This window comes from Panthera tigris, chromosome B4 (genome assembly GCF_018350195.1).
Source record: "Panthera tigris isolate Pti1 chromosome B4, P.tigris_Pti1_mat1.1, whole genome shotgun sequence".
NCBI lineage: Eukaryota > Metazoa > Chordata > Mammalia > Carnivora > Felidae > Panthera > Panthera tigris.
In genome coordinates, this window is record NC_056666.1 from 56320168 (window position 1) to 56336500 (window position 16333).

Here is a 16333-nt window from a genome sequence, read left to right on the forward strand (position 1 = left end):
GTTGACCTATTATTGAGAGACACAGAGAGACAGAGCATGAGTGGGGGAGAGGCAGAGAGAGGAGGAGACACAGAATCCGAAGCGGGCTCCAGGCTCCAAGCTGTCAGCACAGAGCCTCACGCAGGGCTCGAACTCACAAACCACGGGATCACGACCTGAGCCGAAGCCGGACTCTCAACCAACTGAGCCACCCAGGCGTCCCTTAAATTAGATTTTTTAATAAAGCCTCAAATCATACTACATAATACATATGACCAACACTGGCCCAGGAGCTAATCATCAGGCAGGGTACTTTCTTGAACTTCTTCAGCCCGGTCCATTAGAAGACAGACTGAACTTTTAAGCCACAAGACCTTGGTTTAAAAACTGATCTTCCACTGGAATTCCTGTAATCTCCAATCTCATTTTTATTCTTAATTAAAATTTTTTTAATGTTCAGTTTTATTTTTCAGAGACTGAGAGAGACAGAGAGTGAGCGGGGGAGGGTCAGAGAGAGAGAGAGGGAGACAGAATCCAAAGCAGGCTCCAGGCTCTGAGCTGTCAGCACAGAGCCTGACGCAGGGCCCAACTCACAAGCCATGAGATCATGATCTGAGCTGAAGTCGGACGGTTAACCAACTGAGCCACCCAGGCGCTCCTCATTTTTATTTTTAAAATAAAGATGGAATACTGTTCTGCTCATATTACAGTATGAGACTGAAAGCTGATGTGAAATCACTTGGGAAAGGGTAAAGCACAAAATAAACATCAGTAGCCATTATTATTTCTATGACTCATAAACAAGTCTTTCTCATTTGTGGGGAAAAAAAAGAGAAAAGCTATGATTGAAAAGATCAAGGAGATCCTTGAAATACATGCTAAATTCAGAACATTTTCCTCATAATTTTTAATCTGATTTGGTAGTTTGCAATACACGACAATAGAGAATACAACACATCTAGTAAATATAAGAAGGTAACTGAAAAAAACAAACGTCTGTATTATTTCAGTGCTTTAATGTTTAAATGTCTCTAAGATGACTATTCCATCTTGGGGATGAGGAAAGGACCAAGGGAGAAAAGAAGGAAAGACCATTCTTAACAGATTTTTTTTTTTTTTATAAAAAGAAAACGTCTGGTCCAACAACAAAAGTGATTCTTACTTTCCTTATGGGAATTTAGGAAAAATGGAAATGTGGGCACATGTATGTCAATTTACAACCCCATCACCTTGGCATGACTACTGCATTATTATTCTTCTAGCCTTTTTAACATGCAACATAGAAATATACTTTAAAAATATCTAGATCGTTCTCTACATGGTGTTTTCAAACTTGCTTTTTTCAGGAATACTATTGTAAGCCTATCATGTCTTTAAATGCACAGACAATTTCAATCATCAGAGAGGCCTGTGGGTGTCTATCCGAAAGCCCAATTTGGCATGCCCTGTGTGTCTCATTTTATTGGACCATCCTGCACTAACCCCTCTACCAGAATGATGTAAAGAACACAAGACTCTCTGTTTGAAAACATGCACAGCTTTTCTAGGCTTGAAAATTAAACCATAAAAAGTTTACTGGAAAAAAAAAACCTTTAAAAAGCTCCTTAAAAACTCACACCATAATTGCTCCCCACCAAGCGTGGGCACTTGCTAGCTGCAAGTTGTGGCACTGTGACAAATGTAGCAAAACTGAAAGCGGGCTATACTAAGAGAAAGAAAAAGTCTTCCACTGGCCATCTGTGAAAATAAGGCATGTGGCCATTAAATGCAGAGGCTGTAAATATACACAAACTCCATGAAGCAAATGGCAAAAAAGGACTAAACTTCAAGCTCAAACAAATCAAAATGTTTAATGCATAGTTACCACTGCTGGACGAAAACAGCTCTGATCTTTGCAGTCTGCAAACTCGGCATGTATTTCAATTAAATACCCCCAAAAAGAAAAGAAAGAAAAAAGAAAGAAATGAAAAGACACAGAAGAAAACCATCTGGAACAAAAGGCTATAGACAGCCCATACTCAATTTCTAGAAACAAACAGCCCCTTTAACTTGCACCAGCCTGTCGAGAATGTCGATTGGAATTATTGAAAGGCTGACATATAGAGTGATGGATGGGTGATGACATAATACCTATTCGCCTTTTTGTCATGGTCTTTGAAAACTGGCTGCTCTGTGCTGATAATATTCACTAAGGGGTTTTCCTCTCCCCTCCTGTCCCATAAGAAGTGTTCCCTAGCTAAGACACTCAGAATTAAGAAGGTTTTATGAATGAAAAACAAAAGAAAAGAAAACCTAAGGATCAAATGCCAACTTGCACACAAAAAGCTGGTCTAGATTTCCTAATAATCAGTTGCCTAGAAAGCAGTTCCCTATCCATTTTATATAAATTTTCAGAGTAGAGAGCCTCTAATTATAAAAAAAAGCAAGCATTCAACATCAGATTTTATGTATCTTTTAAAGTCATGGAATAATTAATATGCAAATGTAGAGATTAAAAAATAATACTTTTATAAAGAAATACTATTAATAATTTGTGTTACTGTAGTTTTTCCTAGACAAATTCCAACCAGCAGACTTAAAAGTTGGGGAGCTTTTTAAAAATCACACATGCGTGCTCACACACAACTCGGCGCCCCCCTCACCCCCGACCCCCAGGTAAAAAGCTCCTGCTTTGCCAGGGTGCGGTGATGATCTATCTCACTTCCTCGTGCAGGATTTACCTAACATGCCTTTCTCCTTAGTGATTTTTTTCCTCTAACCACTGAAATAGCTGGTTCTAATTTGACTTCTCTAATTCATTTTGACTAAAGGCAACATCTACAAAAGCCATCCATAAATCATTAATTAATTGTAGTATCTTCCACTGAACACAGACGCATGAGTTCCTTCACAGTCACTTTTTCAAAGCGTAACCTGTAATTCACAATTCCTCACATGCCTTGTCCTTATCTAAGGGAAGGAGCATGTGTTAGATAATGCTGAACTAGATACACTGTGTCAGTTTCTGAAGAGTTAACACTGCTGGCCCCATCCATCAGATGGCCAGCGAAGCATCAGGAAAGAATGATGGATGTAAAATTATTACAGGCCTGCCATCCGATACACTTACTGCCATTTGTAACTAATGCTGGGACTGACACACTTTTTTTCATTATTAAACATCCACATTAAGTCAACATTGGCCACTGTCATTTCATGTTTGGCACTCCGTTAAAGGGAAAGAAAGAAGTTGACAATAGCAGAAAAAGAGGAGGTTGTAATGGAAGTTTCCAAGTGCCAGGGTTATAAAAATTAACCTCTGTTTACAAATTAGTCCATATGATATTTGGAAAGGCTTCTCATGAGTATGACTGACAAGTGAAAGAGAAACTGCCATTGTTATTGAATAAAGTATTGTTTAAAATATACATTTTATTTGCTACATTTTCACCTTATTCTATGGAAATTTGCAATGAATGTTCACAGAACCTCAGAAGGAAAAGTAAGGCATTTTGCCAGGTATTATTATTTGGAGTAATAGATGAATTCATAGCATGGGTAGGCATTTAGATTTCAAGTACACTGTAGGCAATTAATGTTTGCTTGGTGGATAAATTCTCTACCTTAAAAAACAGATGTGCACATCTGTAGGTTTATTTTTGTGAGTGGCATCAATTTTATATATGAAAGTAGGACCACAGTTGGCCTTAACATGTAGAAAGCATGTGTGAGAACACATATTCATTGGTTTAACCTGTCACCTAAGCAACGTTTTCATGTATGTGTGCGCACATGCTTATGTGTGATTTAATTCTTTATGGACCACAGACAAGGTATGAGGCCCTGGGGACATGTAATGGCGCAAGAGCAAAAGTAGTTAGATGACCACAAATATAATATAATGAAAACAAACAGGTTTTATAAAGAAAATGTTTGAGAGCTTTGATACTTTTATAATGCAGCTGTGGCTTTCAATGGCCTTTTCTTACTCAATAGCCATTCTGGTCCTTTTCTTCTCTGTCAACATAATCTTTGATCTTAAGATATCCCTTGCTCTCTAGGGGGATAAGGTCTCTAATTCTGTTCCAAAATATCATTCCTGGTAAACTTAAGGCAAGTTCTCTTCCTTTGACCAGTAATTGTCTTAAAGGAATGCATAGGACCCATTTCTACCCAAATGAGATGTTTGTGGAAGTCAGCTTCAGGGGTGCAGTGAAACATCTCTATGTGAATAACGTAAGAAACACTCCAATGTGAATGAAGGAGGGAGGAAAAACATCTCTATGCGAAAGAGGCCTGAAAAGAGCAAAGAGAAAACTCCTTCTCCTTCCTGAGCTGGCATGGTTGTAGGTAGAGCACCAGTTTATGACACTAAGGGAAAAACTAAGCGAATCACAGAGATTTCAACCCTGACATTGCTGAGCTGATAAACTAACACCATGAACTGCCCACTCCAGAACTTCATTATGTGTTAAAAATGAATCGTTATTTGTTGAAGCTATTGTGTTTAGACTTCCTGATGCATGTAATGAAACACATGTCTACCAAATACCACAGCATAGGCATCATTCTCCTAGGTTAACTACATTGGGGGTGAGGGAAATAAGCAAGGAAATTTCTGGAAATTTCTGCACTATTTCAAGTGCATTGGGTTTCTATTATACTAGTACTGCCTAGTGGTATCAGGACAAAAACTGAGGACTTTATGATTCCCTCTTAACTATGGCTACCTTCAAACACAAGGTCAGAACCTGAGTATGCAGTTGATCATATGGTCAAGACTGTGCCAGGCGGGTGCTAATGAAGCAAAGCAGGTGGTTTTGACAAGCCAAATGTATGAGAGTCTTTCTGATTCTTTCTACCTGAGAAGATTTTTTATTCATCCATAACACTAATCTGTGAAGAGCTATGTGATAAAAGATAACATTATCCGAATATGCAATCAGGCTATAATTAACCTGAAATGACAATTATAAATAACACTGTGTCCCAGAGTTTCCAAGAAACCTGACATACACAGTTTTTGGGTATGTTGACACACTTCCAAGAAAAGTAAAAAATGAAAAATCTTTTAGAAGTCTTCAATTAAAATGTGTTTTAGTAAAAATGACTTTCATTATGTGTTTTGGTGCATATTACTAGAAAACATTTGTCCCTATCTTCACACCTCTAATTGTTTTTACTACCAATTACAGCTTTTCAGAATTACGACTCTCTACTTGGGACAACCATGTTGGTCATTTGAAATGTGGAGAAAAGTTTCTGTGTATAAGGTTTGCGTACTCAAGAAAACAGATCTGCACTGCGGATTCCAACTATCTGGGTCTCAGGTTGTGCTAATCACCTTTCGGACAGATGGGAGCGCCAGGCTGGATTTCTTCTCTTTTCCCCTTTCCTTTCTCCCAGATCCTTTCTCTCTTTTTTTCTTTTATCTCCCCTTCTCCTTACATCTCCCACACTTTCCGGGTTTTGGAAATTGGGAATATTGCTTTAGTGAGAGAAATGTCCTTTTGGGATTCAAATGGTATGATACAGTGCAGAAATTTACCATATATTCTGTTTATGTCTTTCAAACGGAAGCAAAATTCCAAACCAACTACTCATCTACCTATGCTTTGGCCATGGATAAAGCCAGGAAAGTATAAAAATCTATTAAAAAGGTAGGTATTAGGAAATTAACAACGGGATAGGCAAAGTGATGTCACTTTATGTGGAAGAATAAGCAGCCACCTTTGTCAACTCAGGTGCAGAATCGATCTGATATACCAAAGAAAATGGGTGGGGCCTTTATTCACTTCCTATAAGTAGGCTCACAAACATAAAGGTGCCATGACTGACAGTCAAAATAATAATTTGATTTAAACCATATACTTCATAAAGGCAGAGAACATACTTTCTTGTTCAAGTACATAATACCACCCCCCCATACACAGCACGTATTAATTAAAGAACATAAATTTGACATTATCGCATTCCCAGGAGTTGCACATAGATCAATCATTAATATTGTAGAAATGACAAGCAAGCTAGTTCAATAGGAAAGGGCAAGCACAGTTAATACCTGCTTCTCGGGAGAGCTTCAAAAATCACACTTTCACTGTCAGGTACCAAGGAGTCATTCAGAATCGTCTGCTGAAAATATTTACTCACACCTTACAAAAGTTTGCCATGCTATTATAATAATGGAACTGTTTCACTTTATTTTAAGATTTTCACTTAAAAAAACCATAAAAATACAAGACTGTTGCTGATGACATAACTCAGTCGCACTGAAAGGGCACGGTGAAGAGATCTGGGAAGGACAACATTCTTGGGACTGGAGATATCTTAATTGGCCAACAGATTTTGGCAGGTATTACTTCAAAAACAGATTTCTAAAAAGTTCTAATTCTACAAAAGAGAAAGGAACACTGAAGGCAGTAGCTTTCAACAAGAGGCAACTCTCACTCCTGCAGCGCAAATAGAGAAGGTGCTAATCAGAGAGATAAAGTATGCTTGGAACGAGTGGAACAAGAAGTGGAAATAAAGTTCCCTAACAATGGACAACTATGGAGTAAAGTGAATGCAGATGGCTCCACTCCTGTTACTTAATCAAAAGGCTGAGCAGAGTCACTGGAGCCGGCATAAAGTCATGTGTTAGAACAACAGCTGATCTGTATTAGAGAAGATTAACTCGCAGTGCCATGGTGGAGGGCCCAGGATTATTTTATGTACTTCCATTGCCTTACAAGCCGTCAGCACAATTATTGCCCTCCGATCTGAATGACTGATCTGTAACCACAGCTAAACAGCATGCTGCTTAGGGGCCTAGGAGCTTCATGAAGATGAATTTCCATACCATCAAAGTGCTTTTAATGGGCTCCCTGATCCAACCACAAGGCCTGTTTTGCAAGTATATAGAACTCAGGATGAAGGCTTCCTGTCCAAAAGGATTTGGTCGGTTGTCACTTGACAATTCCCAGCCAGCACAGGGGAGGAGAGGGGGGAGATAGGTAGAGTTGTCTCTGCTTTGGAGGATTAAAAAAAAAAAAGGGTACAGATGCTTGCTGAATGCAACCAACTGCTGTATCCACAGCTGAATTCAATGCGCTTAACAAATAACGGCAATTTAGCTATGCTTGCGAGGAATAGCTTGAGTCACTTCGCATTAGCATCTGGCTGAGTGTTAAACTCATTTCTACATGGGGAGCAGAGAAAAGGAATTTCTGTTCAAGCATCCTTTCAAGAATGTTTAAATATTTGAATATAAATTCCTTCATGCTTGCTATCATTCCTTCTTAGAGCTGTCACGTTGCTTTTCCCCCTTCCCTTCTGGTGCTTAGCTAGAAAAATTTTGTGCCCTTCTTGCTGCACCAATGTTGCTCTTGTTATGTTGTGTGACTGCAAGGGATGTGTACCTAACCATGCTTTGCTCTCCCCTCCAGGAACGGAGCAGAATTAAAATCATTTCCCCATCCTTTTGACCCATGTTTGGACCAGACGAAAAGTACAGTTGTGACAGGATCACACATATATTTCACTTTCGCTATGCAGATTGTGAGCTTAGAGATTGCACATCAAATTCCATATAAAACCTGGGAAACCAGAAAGCTATCAAATTAACAATCTGCTCATTCTGGACAATACTGTTTGACTCACAAGCTTCCCATGACGGTTAACTTTCAAGTTGCTGCTAAGTAGCTGATCATTTTTTTTCCCTCTTATTTACCATGTCTCTTTAGCTATAGAATTGTGAAAAGGAGACTCGGTAATATTTTAAAATTTCAATTAAAAAAATCACATATTACCTACATAAATACATCTCTCTGAGCATTCTATAATAACATAATATTTTTCTGAATAAAATACCATGCAGCTTAGACACAAGAATTTGAAATTAATGTATCTCAGATGAATTCAGAAGTTTCACTGGGCTTAGGCATAACAACAATGTACAAGTTTTAAAAAGCACATTTTGTTTTATAATAAAGTCAGAATTTCTAACTGTGCGGTCATCTAAAACTTGACCGTGCTTTGCAGTGGAAACATATTATGACAAGCTCAGGATCCTAGTTACTTAGACTGTGAGCGTGGGTATCATCCAAGCTTATGCTGATTAAAGAAGATTCAGGATTTTCAAATCCAGCTCATCCCCAAATACAAGTTAAGCATCTCTGTAGAGCAAAACTTTCACTCAGACTCAAATATTTCAAATGCCATTCCATTTTAATGCAAACAGATGGCAGACAGGGGGTTATTAATTGTCAATAAAGTTTGGACATGGATAGAAGAGAATTATAACTCTTCTCATTTGCAGATGGTTTTGATTAGGATGGGCATGGAGATTTTTCTGTATTGACAGAGCGGGGGGAAAAGGAGGGAGAAGCATCATTCTGAGGATGGTGAGGTGAGAAAACAAAGGAGAAAAGCTTTCAGGCAACGGAAGTAGTTTTGGAAAGTCAGATCTTTTATGAACTAACCTTTTCTGTCCGGCAGTTATTGAGACCTAGACTATTCACAACAGCCACCTTCCCATCAAGCACCTGTTGCTCCCGCCGAAGCTGCTCCTTCATCTGCCGAGCTTCTTGGATTGCCTTGGTGACAGCATCATGGTCATTTAAATAACCTGAAGGTGTGACAGAACAAAGGCTATGTTTTGTATAAAGGCATGGAGAGCTTAACCTTTAACCATAAAAACCACGTCCTTTTTGCGTAATGGCTAGTGTCTGGCACATAATAATTTTTCAGTGTCATTTGTCTACGACGAATGAACGAATGAGTAATTGATAATGACTGATTCACACAGTCATACGTGAACATGCTGCCAAGTACCTGTAATGCATACACAGTACTTAAGTGAAATATAGTTTTTTCCACATGCTTGGAAAGTTCACAATATAGTTTTTAAATAAACTTTCAGTTATCTGAATGTTTTGTAGTGCCCAAATAAAACCTATCTTTGATACTTGTTTTCATGTAAGGATCATACTGCAGGATATGGGTATTGATGATTATCACTCTAATTACCGACATTCTCGCAGTGTTAGAAAGGTCAGTTTAGAGTTTGTACATAGCACTATTAGCTGTGTTATGTACAGAAGGAATAAATCATTATTAACTAAGTGAAAGGAGATCATCCCCTCACCCCCCCGCCCCCCCCATTGATGGTGAAATAAACCACAGGTGGCAGTGATTTGCTATGGATACAAACTTGTAAGAGGCTAAATTTCAAGCATGGATGTAACCAAATACCTGTGAATTGTACGATCAGAAATTGTGGCTACTGAAAACTACACTCACATTTAATTCACACTTTTCATAAGACGGTCAAATGACCAACTTGTCTATAGCTCCATAATCCAAAATTAGTTAAAAGAAAAAAAAAAAAAAAACAAAAAGAAAAGAAAAATTGCCAAAATAATTTCTTTTAAAGAAGAGGTTTGAGGAGCAAAACTAATTTTTACCTGAATGTTAACACTGGTCACTTATTTATTTGATGCACATTATTATGATAATCTGCACGACTTTAGGGTAGAATACCGATGGGAAAACACTGTTTTGTAAATATTGAAAGGGAAGCTAATATATCATCTTTCACTCTCCCTATCTTTTAACTAGGGCATAAAATGGCATAAACTGAATCTATAATATGAAATTGCCCAGAAAAGGGACTTGTTTGTGACATGAGGCTAAATCTAACCAGATCCATTGGTGAATTGTGACAGATGGAGGGACTGTGAGACAGAAGGCAGGCACTAATCACACATAAAATGACCGGCTTGCCTCAACATGTTCCATGGATTCCAGCAAACTTTACACCCTAATCCATTTTTAGAACAAAAAACATCTGGGCCATAAATCCTCTAATCTGCCAAAACACGCTATTAAATCCCATGATTTGTTGAAAAACACTAAGATTAAAGAAAGGAAATATAAAATGGCTAACTGCCGTGTTAGGAAAGTGTTATTAATACTCTTTCTTTGTCTCAATTATGAATGTTCTGGTACTAAAGAGCCTTGTCTAATCATGTCAGATTACACATCCTCATCGTATTGCTAGATTCTTCTATCTGATCTGCTGATTGCCAAAAAACATAGAATACTTTCTTGCTGCTTAAACATTCTATTGAAGAAGCTGATGTCAGATTAGCGCAGTGCTTCAGTGCAGGAAGGTTTCTAAATGATCCATGCTTTCCCCCCACCCCCTTGCTATGCACAGACTAGACTTCATCCTCTGATCTCCTTGAGGCAGAAAGATAAGTTAGTTCCAGTGTAGGCGACAGAAAGGGGAGCCTTGAAAGCTACTATATGTTTTGCTTTTCAGAGCTAAATTCATTGGAACTTATTCAAAGAACAAAACCTCATTGCTCATTATAAATTCTCAAAATAAAAAACCTCATTGCTCAATATAAATTATAAATAAACACATTATAAATTGTAAACAACAATTTAGACCCAGGTCAAGCCTTTAGGGTTAGTGTTTACTTTAAATTATGGTTGTTTTTAACCTTATATTATCCTCAACATCCTGTCTTGGTTCTCTTGAACAACTTTCTTAATATATTATTCTTGAACTTATTCTGTTCATGAACACTACTACTCTAGAAAGAAATACGGCTCTTAGATGACAGTGGTGGTCTCAGTATATGTTCATTTGGTGAAAGATCTGAAGACGATCAGCCTGATTTTCCTATCCTCTAACCCCTGTTTATGTACAACCTGGCATCATGCAGTCTATTTAGCTTCTCCAGAGCACAAGTACACTTTGAAATTGTTTGGCACATGGCGTTGAATAAAAGTATGAATTCTTTATGTTTTTTGGGTGCTGCCAAGATAACATTGTGCAGAAAAAATGATTAATATAGATGCAAAAGGGATGCAAATTATATGGAGGTGAATAACTGACAGACATATGTTCCGTAATGTCTATTTCCAGTTTGAGGTGTGTATTCCTATGCAGGTGGAAATGGGCATCCACTTTAAAAGAAACATTCCTGCTTTTAGAGACTTTGGAGTATTAGCTAAAATGCTATATGAAATCTAACATTTGTATCTGCTGTGTTAAATCTTAAAGGCATTTTATACATCACAGAGTTGAATCATAGCAGGGTCGCTTGCTGCTTCTTTACATTTTGTTCTCGTCACAGTCACCAAATTATCAATCTTGCCGATTCCCTCTCTCTTGGCAAATGGCCTCCCCTCTGATTTTGGAAACACCAGTATAAGGCTGAGCTCTCACCTTCCTGCCCCACCCATACCGCGACTCCTACCCATGTTCGCTTCAAATCTGTCTCCCTTTCTGCCCACTGCCTCCTCCTGCTTCAGTGAAAATGTTGCCTCTACCTTCATTCAAGGCAAACCCCCGAAGCTCGTGTTCTAGATTTCTATACTTCACCATTGGTCATTCTCTTTCACATTTCTGTCACCTGTATCTGAACTTCTCCACCGTCTCTAACCACTTCACCTTGTAAGTACTTCATTTTCTCCACCTGAGACAAAGCAAATAAAGTCTCTCTCAACTTTGTGCTGCCTTCTCTTTCCAACTCTCTCTCTCTTTACCTTCTAAGATTCTTACCACACTCCCCATTCCTTCCTCACTCTTCCATTTCTGCTACAATCTTGTTTCAGCTTCCTTGCTTTTTTAAACAGCCAAATCCAAGGGACATTAGCCATGCCTTGCAGAATGACAGCACTGACAATCCCCTCATTCTAGAAAGTGCTTTCTTCCTTGTTTCTTATCACAGCGCAGGATCCCCTTTCCTCTCTGACTTCTCCATCTTCAAATCCTTGCCTGGGATCTGTTCTTCACCTCTCCTTTGATTTGGTCCAAGGTTACAATTTTCAGAAAAAGTTTGCATTTTGGAGTTGGATAAGCCTGAACGGAAATCCTAACTTTGCCACTTACAAGCTATATAAATTGTACATGTTGTTTTACCCTTTTAAGTCTCAATTATGTTATTGGTTAAATGGAGATAACACCTAGAGACTAGATAATATAAATTTGTGAAGAGTAAATGAGTTAATACAGTCTTGCATAATGGTCCATGAGAGTTACTCACTGTCAGTTTATTTACAAAATGGCATAGTGAAATGGGCAGGATTTGGGCATTGGATTCAGAAGGATCTGGGTTTGGAAAGTGTGACATTTGCCAAATAGAACACTTGATGTCATTGGATTTCCATTTCCATTTACTGTAAGATGAATGTAAGATTGATGGGAGAATTAAATGAAATTACACATTTTGTGAAGGAGTAGATAACATTTGGTACCTGAGGAGGCAGTAAAAAATGTTAATTCCTGTCTTTTTCTTTTCTCTTGCATTTGGTCTATATGCTCACCCTCAGCAGTCTTATTGTATGACATTGACAATAATGATAAAATCTGTGAAGGGATATCATTTCTTGTTGGTCCAGAGTTTCAAGGAAAAGGGGTCATGCCATCAGAGTTCAAAATGCCCCAAATGATCACTTGATACATTTTATTTTGCCTTAATTATATATTTAGGCACCAACTTCATCATAAGATAGGATCAGAAGGAGGGTATGTACTTAGGAGAGGTTTGGTGAGCCTCAATCTTAGGAGGGAAGTGGGAAAGTAAAGGTCAACATGACTTCCAGTTAATACCTCAAATGAGATTTGGGAAATGTAGGTTAGGGATCATTAATGTAAAACGTTTGTGAGATCCTGTAACCTTATTAAATTCACCAGTTTGGTTTTTTATGCCTTGGTGTTTCTTCTTAATCACTACCAACAAAATTCTCAAAATTAAAAAGGCCCCTTTTATATATTTTCAGAGGCCGAAAAAAAATGGGGAGGCCTGGAAATAACCTGTGTTATTTCATGTAATTCTTCCATCAACCTTACATTTGTTCCATTACAAAAATGGTAAATGGTATAATATGACATCTATTTAAAGTTTATATTTTTAAAGTGGTTTATTGTTATTAAATACCATGGTCAGCTTCACTTAGGAAACCCATGAACAATCTTAGGATAAAATCGAAACAGAAAGAGTATGGGCTGCTCCACAAGGAAAGAAGCTGTTGAAAGGTAGAAGGAAAAACAGAAAACCACTTGTAACAGGTTGAATTGTGTTTCTCCAAAAAGGTATGTCTGTGTCCCAACCCTGGTGTTTGTAAATGTGACCTCATTTGGAAATAGAGTCTTTGCAGATGTACTTATATTGAGGATCTTGAAATGAGATCACCCTGGATGTCAGGTGAGTCTTAAAGGAGAGAGATCTGATACTGAGACAAAGGAGAGAAGGCCATGTGAATGTGGAGGCAGAGTCTGGAATTATGCACCTATAAGCCAAGAACACCAAGGACTACCAGAAGCTACAAGGAACTAGGAACACAAGGCTCTCCCTCAGAGCCTCCAGCAGGAACTAACCCTGCTGACACCACTTTGGATTTTTAGCCTCCACATAGTGAAAGAATAGATTTACAGTTTAAGCGACCTGGTTTATGGTAACTTGTCGTGGCAGCCTTCGAAACCAAATACCACAATTGGTCTGAATGCACTCTAAAAGTCAAGGGTGATCCCAAGTACTATAAAATATCTGCTACCTACCTCAAATCCTTCCTGATTTGTAAATACACATACCAAGCTTAAATACACATACACATATGTTTAAATACACATACCAAGCTTCTCTACTTGTCTGTCTCATGAGGATCTGAAAAGCAGCATAGAATTCATTGTCTTCCCACTGCCTCAGCCTGTTTTTTTCTACATTCTTTATCCCTTTCCAGTGGCCCATTCAGTCACCTGAGGGATCTCCTTTACCCCATATATATAACAGGCAACCAAGCTGTGACAGTCATGCCTCCTCCTCAGCTCTCAAATGTGTGTCTTCTCCATCATGATGGTCACAGCTTTCACTAAAGGCACCTCATCTCTCACCTGGCTAATGCCTTAAACTCTTAACTGGTTTCCCTATCTTCGGGCTTACACTCCTTGAATCTATCTTCTTTATCTGCTTCCAGATAAAGCATTCCAAAATATCCTCCCAAAGGAATCTGGATCATGTCACTTTACCTGATTAAAAACCCATCTCTTGGTACCTTGGTGCTTAAAGGAGCATTTCATAAGATGATGAGATGTAATATTCTGTGAAAAAATAATTCCATGTTCAAATAAGTGTGGGAAATACTAAATTAAAGTGAAAAAAGGTTTCTTTATTGCACAAATTCCCAAGATCGTGATAATGTTAATGTGCGCTGTGAATCTTCCAGAGATAACAAAAGTATGCAGCTTTTCCCAAATACACTGGAACAAGACACCCTGTAATGTTCCCCCCAAAATGTCATTCTGGGATAAATTCCAAACACTTTACAATGGCCTAAAAGTCTCCTCATGATATCAATTCTGCTTATCTTTCCTGCGTCACTTCCTGCTGGTCTCTCTTGATTCTGTGTTTAAGCAGCACAGGACTATTTCCTCTTCCAAGCACTGGCCTCTGTCTCCCAAGCGTTTCTCTTTTGCTGAAATACTCTGTCTTTTTGGTGTGTTTGGGACTTTATTCAGATGTCGCCCCTTCTGTAATGACTTCCCTGATATACCCCAGGCATGCTCCTTGTCAACATTAGAACTTCTCATCTATATGCTCTTTCAAAACCGTATATATGCTTTTACAGTCACATTGCCTTCCATTTGTCTAAGTTTGTCTTTCACACCAGTCTATGAACTACTTGAGGGCATTTTTAAATTTTCAGTCTTTTATTCCTTTGGCCCATGGCAGGGTCTATTGAAGGAATAAATGCATATTTCTAAGTTGAAAGTATCTACCTTTGCAATTCCAGGGTGATTATTTATGTCATCACATCAATGGAAGCCTGTACCACATGACACATATTTATTAAATCCATGGATTTAACAGATGCTATGAAGGCAATACAAAATCTTATTTACTACATATTTATTTTACATAGGGCTTTTCAGCTGTAAGTAAAAGCAAGGGCACATGTGTTTCAAGTTATTTTTAACAAATACTAATTTTTTTTCTCAATTGTTGAGGTCACTTATCATCATCAAACTTTTGGCACCCTGATATGTAGCCATTTCTTCATCTGTGAAAACTCACAAGAATTAATTAGATTATAAATGTGAAAGCAATTTGTAAATTGTAAAGTGTTATGCAAATGTTAATTGCCAGATGTTGAATAATACCCTCAACTTCCTAAAAATCCAATGGCTTTCAATTAAACTATTATAATATTTTTGTTTAATAACCTACCCTCATAGCAGTTTTTCTCATTAAAATTGTAAACTACTGAAATTTCAAGGTAATGTCCTCCTTCGAACTTGAAAACATTTCTCTTCATCTTATTGAATCAATGTGAGTCTACTACTTTTCTACTTTTGCTCAGTGAAGTTTTACTTTTCAAGTGTTAATGCCTCTGAGGAATAAAGGGTAAGACTAAAACATCCTAATATCTTCCAAAGACTTAAAGAACAAGACTGTAGGCATCTAAAGCCTCTCAGACTTCCATCTGCTCATCATCCTGCCAATCATATCACATAGAGAAGATATTTGATTTCCATTTATTGGATGAGAGGATAGAGAAAGGACTGAGAAGAGCATCTAATGCGGAAAGGCTATCCATAGGCTGAAAAGAGAGCATGCCAGCCAGAGACCACGATCTTATGGCCCCGACCTCCACTGGCTGTGAGTTTGGGCACATTACTTGGTCTTCATGTACAGTTGCTTCCTTGAAATTAAAATGGAGGAAATAAACACAGGGTCACAGAACTGTCTACACTGTGACAGGAACTCACTTAGAATTCCTGGGTAAGCACTTAGCCTCCATAAGCGCTGGTTCTTTATCTGTAAAATAACAAGTTTTGACTAGATGATATGGATATCTGCTCTATCTATTTAAGGGTCTATAATTCTAAAATCAGCTTAAGTGAGAAATAGATTAAAATGCCTTGAAAAATGTTAGAAGTATTACACATATGTACAACATGGGTGAAAAAGGCCAATAGAAGAAAGATAATATTTGGTCACAAGAGCCCACGTCATTAACGATAACTTCAGTTACTTTTAGTTCACAGTTTTCCTTGGTTTATTAATGGCATCATACATTAATTCTTCTTTCAGGGGTGACCTTTACAACACTGTTAATGCTCACAGCTTTTATCCAATGACATTATTACTCATTACAGTTCAGCTTTCAACATCTGCATTTGCTGAAAAGAGAAAAGTAAATCGTAGTGGCCTCAAATCCTTGGAAAATATGAGAGATGTGTACGTGGTGAAAGGATTTTTAAGGGAAAAAAGTAAGAGAAGTTTTAGTAGTGGAGAAAGTCAAATGATAAATGTCATTGAATACATTCTTGCCTTTTTTTGGTCACACTTAATCCCTGGAATGCTGAAGTAAAAAAAAAAAA

The 16333-nt window shown here is 37.9% G+C and overlaps 1 protein-coding gene across 20 annotated transcripts in view; it reads right to left on the minus strand.

Annotated features, from left to right (window-relative positions):
- The window catches only part of SOX5 (SRY-box transcription factor 5), a 930253-nt gene that overhangs the window by 19821 nt on the left and 894099 nt on the right, over nucleotides 1-16333 (minus strand). For all 20 annotated transcript variants that reach the window (XM_042991948.1, XM_042991946.1, XM_042991954.1 and 17 more), the window contains one exon: nucleotides 8418-8563. In XM_042991948.1, the coding sequence (XP_042847882.1) occupies nucleotides 8418-8563 (146 nt within the window). The remainder of the gene's footprint in view (nucleotides 1-8417; nucleotides 8564-16333) is intronic.